This window comes from Danio rerio, chromosome 24 (genome assembly GCF_052040795.2).
Source record: "Danio rerio strain M-AB ecotype USA chromosome 24, GRCz13ab, whole genome shotgun sequence".
Taxonomy (NCBI): Eukaryota; Metazoa; Chordata; class Actinopteri; order Cypriniformes; family Danionidae; genus Danio; species Danio rerio.
In genome coordinates, this window is record NC_141044.1 from 25350041 (window position 1) to 25362254 (window position 12214).

The following is a 12214-nucleotide window of genomic DNA, read 5'->3' on the forward strand; positions in this document are numbered from 1 at the left end:
AAAAATTATTGCTTAAGTGGCTAATAATATTGATATAAAATGATTTAAAAAAAAATAAAAACGGCATTTACTTTAGCAGAAATAAAACAAATAAGACTTTCTCCAGAAGAAAAAATGTTATAGGAAATAATATATATAAATAAATCACAGGACGAATAATGATTCTTCAACTATTTATTCAGACTTCAATGTCACATACATATAGGGATTTCCTTAAAAAAAAAAAAAAAAAAAATATATATATATATATATATATATATATATATATATATATATAGATAGATAGATAGACAGACTTTCATAAAGGACAAGTGGTAGAAAAATACAATATTAAATAGAAAAATATTCTTTTATAGTTGCATACTTTAGTTTTTATTGCAAAACAACAAGATTTTAGAGCTAAAATTGTGATTGCATAAAAAAAATTAAGATTACAGTTTATCATTTAAGATGCTTTTTAAAAAAAAACACACATCAGTTATTGACAAAGTAAATAAAACATAATGAAATAAACAAAAAATAAAATAAAATAAAATAAAATAAAATAAAATAAAATAAAATAAAATAAAATTAAATTAAATTAAATTAAATTAAACAGTCAGGATTCTGCCATTCTGGTTTTGTTAATTCTTGTTTTGGTGGCAAGTTTTCAGGGGTCAATCACTCATTTTGGGACGTGCGGTCTCGTCCTGATCTTTCTGTTTGTTGTATCTGCAGAGTGGTGTTTCATTCTAAGTGCCTCAGTAGTTGGTTTTGGTTTCAGTTTGTGCTTGGATGCAGGCCTCGTTCTCTCTGTCAAGCCCTGATCCCTGCCAGCCTGCCCAGTCAAGTTTGTTCATGTGTTTTATTATTCTTTTCCCCCTCCGGGCTTTTTGATTTGTTTTTTTACAATGAATACATACCCATTAGTTCCTACACTTAAGTCCTCGTCCTTCCCTTTAATAAAAGTGACAAAAATAAAATAAAATAAAATAAAATAAAATAAAATAAAATAAAGCTTATGGTTATGAACTATGAATTAATTGTTTTGTATATAGTTAAGTATTCTAAATAAAAAACAACTCTTGGATCCCAGATTCAAAACCAGCAAGAGAGATAACAAGAGTGATTTAAACAACACGTTTGTCTAAATCTCACCTCCTGTTGCACTTAATGAAAGACCTTGCTGCCATTCTGCTATTTTCTGTAATGTGAAGAGTTTCTTGCTAAAAGCCACTCAGTGTCATTCAGTGCTACCAACAAAATTATCAGATGTCGGAATAGAGGACAAGCTCTAAAAACAGCAAAGACGACAAATCAAACAACACATGAGTGACCAAGAAGAATCAAGTCAACCTTCAACATCAATCCCACTGCCCATCATCTTTACAAAGCGCACGCAAAATGAGTCAGACCAAACTTTTATTCTTCCCATTTGCTTATCTGCACCAATCTTTCTGCACCCCATTCTCTCTCTCTATCATTCCATAGGAAACTACGCACATTTATGAGTCAGTATGAAGAGGTGGCAGCTGAATAGTTGATGACGCTGACCTTGACAGTGTACCAACACTTAGACACACGCACACACACACACACACACACACACACACACACACACACACACACACACACACACACACACACACACACACTTGTTTTGGTGGTTTATGAGGACAAATAATTTAATATATTGCACTCTTTATATTGTACATTGGAATTCTGTGGCAAATTTTGAAGGTGAAAAGACTGTTAAGTGTGATTTTAGCTCTTTTGAATTGGGAGGACACAGGACATGTCCTCGTAAACCACCTCAGCATTGTAATACTTACACACGTCAAAATACTAATTTGTCCTGTCAACTACCAAAACCAGTACACACACAAATAAAATGCACTTGTTTATGGATCGTGGGGACATTCCATGGGCATAATGGCTTCTAAGTAGAGTAAGCAGGACTGTTTAATGTGTTTTTTTAACTGGGTGTTTTTATTTCAATAAAATTCAGTTCAATTTCAAGATTCAAGCTTTTTAAAAAAGTAATATCTTATCGCTTACTAAATATAATAAAAATCTGTCATCATTATCTGTCTCACAAATGCAGAATCTATTAACGCAGCACTCTATTCTGTTTACCCTTGCCCAGTAGAGAGCTTTTTATTGCTGTCAATCTTGTTCCAGTAGTGTTTCGTGGTTCATTTTAGTCTTGACTTTTACTTTCTTAAGTCTTTGAACAAAAGCATGTGTTCAGAGAAAGGAAAGAACAACCTTGATTGCTGAACTGAGAGGGTATCTAATCAGAGAGCTTCTCATAAGGGAACGAGAGAGAGAGAGAGAGAGAGAGAGAGAGAGAGAGACTCAATGCTAGAGACTACAAGGACATAATTGTCGTCAGTGGTGACATTGACCAAGATCAAATCTCATGCCAGCAGAACACAGGTCTACATTTAGACTGCTTCATTTCACCAGGGTCTCTCACTGTACCCAGGAAAAATCCTATACAGACATCTTCACTTTTTTTGCATGTCTGTGTGAAGGCGCATGTAAAGAGCTGAATTTGTGCTATGTAATGGCTAAATGTTTATGTACAGCTAATATGTTGCTGAAATACTGGATTAGTGAGAGTTTTGAGCAAAGTTTTTATGTACAACTTGTATTTAAATGAGTTTAGCTGATCCGATCACAAATGGAGGAAGCTACTGGAGTAAATGAGGTCTAAAACATTTGAGCTTGTCAACAGAGTTAGTAGAAAATGAACTTAAACTGCCTTCATATTGTAAACAATTGCTTTCCTATTGTAAACGCTAATGTGGTTGAATGCATTTAAACAAAAATTAAAAAAGCTTCTCTCTAAAAACTAACTATTTCCTTAACATTACCTGATATGTCCTTAAAGATGGGGTTTTAAAGGGAAAGAGAACTCCAAACTAATATGTGTCATTATTTACTCACTCTTTACATGTTCCAAACCTGTTTGAGATTCTTTCTTCTGTTGGACAAAAAGTAAAAAAAACTAAACAAAACTGAAAATCTGTAACCATTGACTTCCATTGTATTTGTTTTCCTTACTGTGAAAGTCAATGGTTGCCGGTTGTCTGCTTTCTTCAAAATATCTTTTTTGGTGTTTAACAGAAAAAGAAACCCATAAAGGTTTGGAACCATTTGAGGTAAGTAAATATGCTTTTTAGGTGAACTATGCCTTTAACTTTGTTATATTACATTAATTTAGTTTTAAGATTAAATACTTTTTAAACTTCTTTTACCAGTCTTGATTCAAACACAAACAAGCACAATTAGGTGTTAGGTCAGTGGTGGGCAAACTTTTCAGACCCGTGTGCCACATCAAATTTTGCAATCCAAGTGATGGGCCACATGTCAAACTCTTCAAAAAATAACTTTTATTTATAGTGGCAGTATGCATGGAATATGTAATATCGGACAGAAACATGTCACATCAACACAAAACAGATTTTTTAATAATTATTATTGAGTCAAATTTTCAAGTCAAATTAATTTGCACTGCTATTCGTATTTACTTGTCAATCATCATAAAACAATAAAATAATCCCTTATAAAATATAATAATAATAATAATAATAATAATAATAATAATAATTTTTACAGTGGAGAATAGAAAAGATATTGTCTGATAGAAAAAATCTCATATTAACATAAGAATACACATTTAAATAATTCTTAAAGTTTACTATTCAGTCAAATTTACAATCTAATTTGCACCGCTTTTAGAATATACAGATCAATCATCATAGAACTTGATAAAACCACAAACCTTTGATAAAAGAACTTTTTAAAGCGGATGTAAGCATGGAAAATATATTCCATGACAAAAAAATGAAACAGCATTTAACCAGTAATTAGTAAATAATTTGAGTCAAATTGACAACAATCTCATTTGAGCTTTTATAAATATGCTCATATCATATCATATTAGGGATGTAACGGTATCAGAATTTCACGGTACGGTAATACCTCGGTATGAATGTCACGGTACGGTATTTATTGAATCATTTACAGGAAAAAACAAAACTTATGAAAATACTCCAAAAAAGTGCCAAAAGTGTCAATGACATACAAATTAGTCATCTATCTGTAAGCTTTGAAACAGGAACTTCAATTTTAATAACAAAAAAATATTAAACCATGTAAAAAAATTAAGTTTCAATTTAGTATTGTTGAAAACTCATCACATTCAACATTTAATCAATCACTCACTCACTTAGATATAGATGGGTTTTAAGGAAAATTATCATATAACTATAATCTGGTAAAAGCTGGTATCTCTGGGTATTTACAATGTCCCCTGCAACAGAAAAAAACCCTCTCATTTGGGACTGAGGTTTCTGGGACAGAGAGATATGACTTGGCCCAGGTTGACAGCAGTGGGTAACGTTGTGCATTGTCTTTCCCCCACTTGAGAGGACAAACCATGAGTGAGATAGAGATCTCATGTCTGCATCAATCTGAACAGTGTGCTGTATTTCTGCAGTCCCCATGACTGATTATTAGTCCTATTCCCCAACTAGCAGGCACGTGCACACACAGGGCTCAACCTGTGCAGTGCACATGCCCTTTTTAGTCTTGGATAGAAAGTTCCCTTCCAAAATGATCAAAAGTGCCCCCGCGACGCGACATACCCTTCGTCCCCGCTTTACAGTACGCGCGCGACAACACAGCTGATAAGAACTCGCGCGACAACACCGATATTCAGTACGCGCGCGACAACACAGCTGATAAGAACTCACGCGACAGCACCACTTTTCAGTACGCGCGTGGCGACAACACCCGCTTTAGGGTTTTCCAGCTCTTTTTCATCCCCGCTTCTAGCAGCACACTCCATTTCCGCATTACTGGATCTGCAGCGACAACAGACCGCAAGGGATTATGGCCAAGCCTGGGCTGATGGGAATTGTAGTTTCCGGTACCTCCCGTTCGCTTCATTCGCCTGAGCAAATTTTCTCAGAAGATCTATAGTTTTACCGAGTCATGCGACTACGGTAATATCGAAAAAAATTAATATTGAGGTATGACGGTATTTACAATACCGTTACATCCCTATATCATATCATATCATATCATATCATATCATATCATATCATATCATATCATATCATATCATATCATTATTAAATCTATAGTTATTCTCCCGATGACGTCATTTTGTTCCCGGTACCAGGCATGCAGAGTTTAACTGGTTAAACTATGAGATAAAACGGAAGAAGAATCTTAGTCTTTGTTATTCCAAGTCATGTTAATATGAGCGTGTACATGTGAACAATGAGCCTGGTCCCCTCTTTTCACAAGGGTGTCAAAGTTAGGAGTCTGCTACGGCAAAAACGCGAGGTGCAGTAGACAGCTGAAACACGAGGCACGCAGGGCGCATAAGCAGCGCACAAAACCCTCACGGTCATTAGTAAACCATTCAAAAGAGGCACCTCTTAACGCACAAAGTGTGTTAGGTGTGATCGGCCCCTTAGGTTGTATTCTTTAAAAACAGCAATACTTTCTTGGCATATTAGACCTACAGCTTTTTTAAATACCCTGCAAGTTCTGAAAGAGATCAAGTAAAAAAAAAAGTAATTAAAAAGTAACACATAATACATTAACTTTTATTAAAAGTAACTAAGTAATGCAACTAGTTACTTCTTTTTTTGGGTTTTTACAATTTTTACATTGTAATGCACTACTTTGAAAAGTAACTTACCCCAACACTGCTTATTAATGTCACACAATGTTAAAACTAAAATTAGGTTATTAGATAATAAATAGAGCGCATCTGAATTCCACTCCATATGAAATATTAAGATCTGGCACTTAACTAGTCCCATACTGATAATCGGTTTGCAGTTAGTAAGATTAAACTAAAATTGCAATTATATTTCACATAACTACTTTTTATATATCATTCATCGAATAAACACAGCCTTGGACACACGAGAAATAAGACATCAAATATTCAAAATTAAAAACGTTTGAATGTTTGAATATACCATAACAAAGGGTTTAAAAAAGCAAGGTCGTATGCTAACAATGCAGAAAAAGACAAAAACCAGATGCTAAGTGGAATTATTCTAAGCACAAATCCTCCCTAATTTCAGCATACAATTACAGTGAGTAGTGCAATTCAAACACCTCTCGCTGCCAAAGGATTCAGACAGTTTCTCAAGGGATGTTCTGTTGTCTGGGTTTCTAGTGAGCTTCCTGTTCCTGCAGACCAACAATCCATCTGTTCTTCACAGTCATCTGACTCAAAAAGGAACAAGCTTGCGCTCACAAAGTCAGACTCTTCTCTATTTATCTTTCACACTGACCTCTAAGCACTTCCTTTAGGAAAACTACACATGGAAATGTGTTGTACACCTTATGCTGTTTGAGGATGCTTGATAAAAAAAAAATGTTTTAAAGCTTTATGATACATGTGTGATAAAATATGTATTAGCACCTACACATAAACAAACTACAATAGCTGTACCTAATGCTGTCTACTGGTATTGGCACTCTTGGTAAATATGAGCAAAGATGACTTGGAAAAATCATATTTTGATTGTTTATCCTTCTGTTTGCTTGCTCAGAATATTAACAAAAAAAAAACTCTTTTTACGATCAGCACAGACTAATTACATTTTTAAAGTATTCCCACTGAAATGTTACATTTTCATTTAGCAATAACTTCCTGTTTCACTATACTGTATATCACTATATGTGCTATTTATATGAGGCAGCACAAAAGGCCAACACCACAAATTAACTTATATTGTTTTGTTCGATTGATGGCGCACTCACTCAATGCGATCTGAACCATTGGCAGGCGCGTTTCCCGATTCGTTTGAGAAGTGTGAGTGCTCTGAATTGGGCTCAGGCATGGTTCAGTTGGCCGGTCCTGGCCCCGTTGGAAGAGGTGTGCCAGTGCACAGTTAAGTTGGGCTTTGGCGCGATATGCTTGTAATGGGAGTGCAAATTGCACCTGAGCCCGAAACTGAAGACACAACGTCACTTTTAGGGGACTGCTTCATATTGATTTATTAATCATTCTTAATTTTCAATGAACGCAAACTGTCGTAGTTTATTGAAGATGTAAACCCCTTTCTGCACCTTCAGCAAACCTCCTAATACCTGCAGCACGAAGACTTTTATGATAATTTATGATCTGCTCCTTAATAGTTAAGAAATAGTTTGCTCTGCTCTGTATCTTACATAATAATATTAATAATTAAAAAAATAGATCACTTCAATATACATTTGACTACCTCTATAATGGTTCATACCATTGTGAATGCATGTTTGTGCCAGAAATATGAATTCAACAGTTTGAAACCAGCAAATCTAAAGCACCAACAGACAGTGTAAGCGTTTGTTGGTGTCTGTAAAACTAGATGCTTAGTTTATATTTTATTATATACTGGCTTACATATGAAGGTTAAACAGTAATATAAAATAAAAAATGTGTGCAGTCTTTTATGGTCTTCCATAAATTGGTTCAGGAAAGCAAACATGTCTTTGTTTACTTAATATCATACATGTCTTTGATAACCACCTATAATATTCCTCAAATAAACTAGATGTAATTGAATTAAATATATACATTTGGTTCACTGAGGCATATTACAGAGCAAAACTAAAAAACTTGACCCCCCTAATAGTCAATGTATAATTCGCACATTAGTTAGGTCTGCTTCCAAATAAACTATGGTGTGGATCATTTAAAGTAGTTTAATGATCCGACCTCTATCTGACACATTTGCAGAAATCCCTAGCTTGATTTTTCCATCAATGGCGTCTGCAGTTGCTATTCAACCATCAGCCATGCTCTCCAGTAAACCACCACTAACAAACCCCACTAAAAAATGTATTGAGAGCTACAGCAAGAGTTTGTTGGTTCTTTTGAAAGCTAAGGGTTGCATGGCAGACTCTATGCCAAGGGAGCAAAAGTATTACTGTTCAATCGATGGCTCACACAGGTGTGAATGTGTTTACTTGCCAAAGGGTGGTGTTAAAGTGAACTGCACCAAACAAGAGAATCAACATCATGTTTGGTCTATAAGCAAGTAACTAACAGACTTTGCTGTAGTGAATACACCCTTATGCATTCACCACAATGGGCAAGACCAAAGAACAGAGCTGCGATTTGTATCAAGAGGTTGTTGACCTTTACAAAATGGGGCATGACTACAAGAAAACACCCAAAGCAAAAACACTAAAAATACCCATTTACACCATGAAGGCAATACTAAGAAACTCCCATCAACTAAGTTGATAATTCAGCCTGACAGATGACGTGTTTGTCTTATCACTGAAACAATTATATTTACTGCAGACAAACAATGTCCACCAACCAAAGCTGGAGAACTGCAGAAGTTAATTGAGTCTGTGTCTTAAAGTCGACATCATCACATAATGACTTAAAGTTCTGAAAGAAAAAAGCCACTACTCTCATCCAAAAACAAACTCAGGCATATTAAGTTTTACTTCCTGTTAATATTTTGAACATAAGATCAAAAGATTAAACACAGAAGACATTTTCTTCCTAGTGTTATTTGCTCATATTTACTAAGTGTGCCTACATTATCGGACAGAACAGAAGGTTGATGTCAAATCAATGATTCCAAATCAGAATTTTTTGATTTTCAAACGGTGACGTTCTCCAGGATGGAATGATGTGCCCATTTTCGTTGTGGGAAAAGCTGCGCACAAACCTCACAGGCATCTGAAGCCAAAGCTGGCAGGGCACCTGACCATCAGGTCCGAGTGGGTCCATATGGCTGCGTCTACTTTTCGCGTGTCAAAAAAACCCAAGCACATTTCTGCAGAGTAAAACCGTCAGGCAAAGCATGACTCAGAAGCGCTGCTCTGCTTGAGATTGAGAGGCTGAGAATCCTCTGGGCAGCCGGAGACCTTGAGGCTTCCAGCTTGCTGATTAATTTGTGACAGGAAGTCTCTCTAAGTGCCCTGTGTGCAATGCTTTTAATTTATATGTTAATCTGAATTCAGAGTGTAGCAGGCATTTCCAGCGTGGCTTCGTTCCAGAGTCTATCCATTCCGCCACTGAAACAATTTACAAGCATGTTTGGGAATGCAAAGCCATTGGAGATGTTGTTCTTTTTAGGACAGGTAATTTATTTTGAGGAAAATATCTCTTTCTGTACTTGATGGTGAACAAAAACAAATGAACAAAAACTTTTTTATAAAGCACTGATAAATTACAGGAGAGAAAGTTCAGGTAAAATAAAATAGTATGAGGCAGCATGATGGCGTAGTGGTTAGCACAATTACCTCACAGCAAGAAGGTCGCTGGTTTGAGCCCCGGCTGGGTATTTTGGCATTTCTGTGTGGAGTTTGCATGTTCTCACTGGGTTTCCTCCGGGTGCTCCGGTTTCCCCCACAAGTCCAAAGACATGCGGTGTAGGTGAATTTGGATAAGCTAAAATTGGCCGTAGTCTGTGTGTGTGTGTGTGTGTGTGTGAATGAGTGTAAATGGGTATGTATGGATGTCTCCAGGGATGGGTAGCAGCTGAAAGGGCATGCGCTTTTGTCATCGGTCAGTGCGATGATACGCAAACAAAAAAGGCGATGGTTGGCCACGCCTACTGATAGCATCTTTTGTGTTCTTCAAAAACCTATGGGTGATGTCACGGATACTACGTCTATATTTTTTACAGTCTATGGTCCATAACTATTTCCTACCCCTAAACCCAATCATAACAGTAAAGTCTTCCCAAAATCAGAGCGGAATACTAGTTGGATAACACTCATGTAGAAGCACACAAACCCAGCCCTAAGCTTAAATAAACGTATTACTTAATTCTGATTGGCTGATTGTAACAGATGTTGATCTAGCAACCTACTTGTCCTACTTGGTGAAATCAGGTTAGGGATTGGACCACATATCAATATTCATATATATGTCTTTTCCAGCATAGCAAACTTGCTCAGTATCCATTCAGAATTACTAAAACATTGACCCAGTTATACTATAAAACAGTGTTTCTCAACCACATTTCTGGAAGACCACCAGCTCTGCGCATTTTCCGTGTCTCCTAAAGCAAAAACGCACCTGATTCAGACCTTTAGCTCATTAGCATAGAATGAAAGACCTGTAATTGGTGTGACAGACAAAAGAGACATCCAATATATGCAGTGTTGGTGGTCTTCCAGGAATGTGGTTGAGAAACACTGCTATAAAGCATGCTTTTTTAGCTACTCATTCGACAACTGCAGATATGTTAAAATGTCAATGCAAAATTCAATGTCGTAATAACAGACTGCCTAATACATGACTCCTCTACATCAATGAAATTGTCTCTACCTTGATTACAAGCCCCAACATCAAACCTCTATTAACAAAACACTGAACGGTTTAATGTTTTAAGTTGTCATTCAGTCTGAGTTTCACACAGAGCGATGAGAAACAGCTTGGCCTGCTCAAAACCAGAATGTGAGGGAGGCTTTGAAGGCAAATTCTCACTGATATTAATGATTTACATACATTTGTATTGCATAATTTACATCTCTTTATTACTTTTTTATTAACTTTTCAAATGCAAAATTGCCACAGTCACATGTATTTCAGAGAAAACTGAACTGAAGATTTGTAGCCCAGTTCACTGGACATTTTACTTCAAAACTGCCTCCACGTCGCAAATGTTGATAAGAAATCAATGCGATATCTGCCATTAACATGCATTTTTTATGAGCCGTTAGATTTACCAGGGCTTCTTTAATCTTTATACTATTTAAACATAAAAAAACAATGTCACAGACATCTTTATCGGTTTCTGAGAAATCTGACCATGATGTTTAGCACCACTCGCTGGTCATTTCACAAATTATCTGTCATTAAATGTAGAGGCAGCAACATAATATCATTGTTGCGAAAGTATTTTTCATGAGCTTGAGTTACTGCACTTGCAATGACTAGAGTAAAACCAATGCATTTTCTTGTCAAAGAGATATTAAAATAGGAACTAAATGAAGTCTTCTAATTGTGAAACATCAATCAACTGTCCATTACTCAATGAGCAAGAATTTCAAATTAAAGAGATGAAAGCTTTGAAACAGATCATAAGACAATTAAGTTTGGAGTCTCTGTACTTACGATTAAAAGAAAATGTAACTCTTCCTGAAATCAAAACCCACTGATTTAAAGGGACAGTCATACAAACATGAAAATGACCTCATTTATTCTCTCTTATGTGAGGTTTTATATATTTATGAGATTATTACTTATGTTGAACACAAAAGAATATATTTTGAAGAATGCTGGTTGCTGCCACTCATTGAGTTCTATAGTAGAAAAAAAAATGGTACCAGCTACCAGTAATTTTCAAAATATCTTATTTTTTGTTCAACTAAAGAAACAAACTCAAATAACAAAGTAAATTATGAAAAATGCTACTTTTTTTGGTGAAATATCCCTTTATGTGCAGTTTTTGCCATTATGCCATTACGCCATTTTACCATGAAATTCTGTAATAAAAGTAATTAAAACTCAAACTGAAGAGAGAATAATGCCAGGGCCAGCAGATGTTCTTACCTGTGACCAGTTCTCTGACTTCCACATCAGAGGTTTTGCGGAGTAGTCGGACGAGCGCAGGGATTCCTCCACAGTTCTTCAGAGCGATTTTATTATCATCGTTGGCCTTGCCGTAAACAAGGTTCCTCAGGGCACCACAGGCGCTTCTGTGAACTTCAGCCATCCTGTGATCCAGCAGATCCACTAGCAACTGAATGCCACCCTGCCTCCGTATCTGAGAGAAACAGACAGATACATGATGATGGGGGATGCTATTTTCACATTTTCAAAACTTTGTGAGTTTGGGTACAAGGGTAAAACAATTGCCTTTACATGAATAGTAGCATTAACTAGTAAACTCATGACATGAAACATACATGAAAATTACTGGTGAATTGACTGATAAATGCAGGTAAGGAGCTACATGTTGCTAATGGATAAAAATAAAATAAAAAAAATAAAAACATTCTCATTCACTTTGTTATGTAATGTAGCTTATAAGAGACAAACTCTTGCTGCAGAATACATCACCAAAACACAACACTTCACTGTAGGGCTACATGATTAATTGATGGCAGTTTCATGCACATTTTGTCAGTCAAGCCGGCTCTGCAATGAGCTGTAAATTTCAGCAGCTGCTTTTAGATGGAGCAGCATTTACTGCACAGATCCATAGTTCACTGACAAGCTACGCAAAAATTGTAGATG

The 12214-nt window shown here is 36.0% G+C and overlaps 1 protein-coding gene across 9 annotated transcripts in view; it reads right to left on the reverse strand.

Annotated features, from left to right (window-relative positions):
• Positions 1-12214, reverse strand: part of ctnnd2a (catenin (cadherin-associated protein), delta 2a) — a 640689-nt gene that overhangs the window by 159966 nt on the left and 468509 nt on the right. For all 9 annotated transcript variants that reach the window (XM_087309485.1, XM_087309483.1, XM_087309489.1 and 6 more), the window contains one exon: positions 11528-11741. In XM_087309485.1, coding sequence (XP_087165611.1) covers positions 11528-11741 — 214 coding nt within the window. The remainder of the gene's footprint in view (positions 1-11527; positions 11742-12214) is intronic.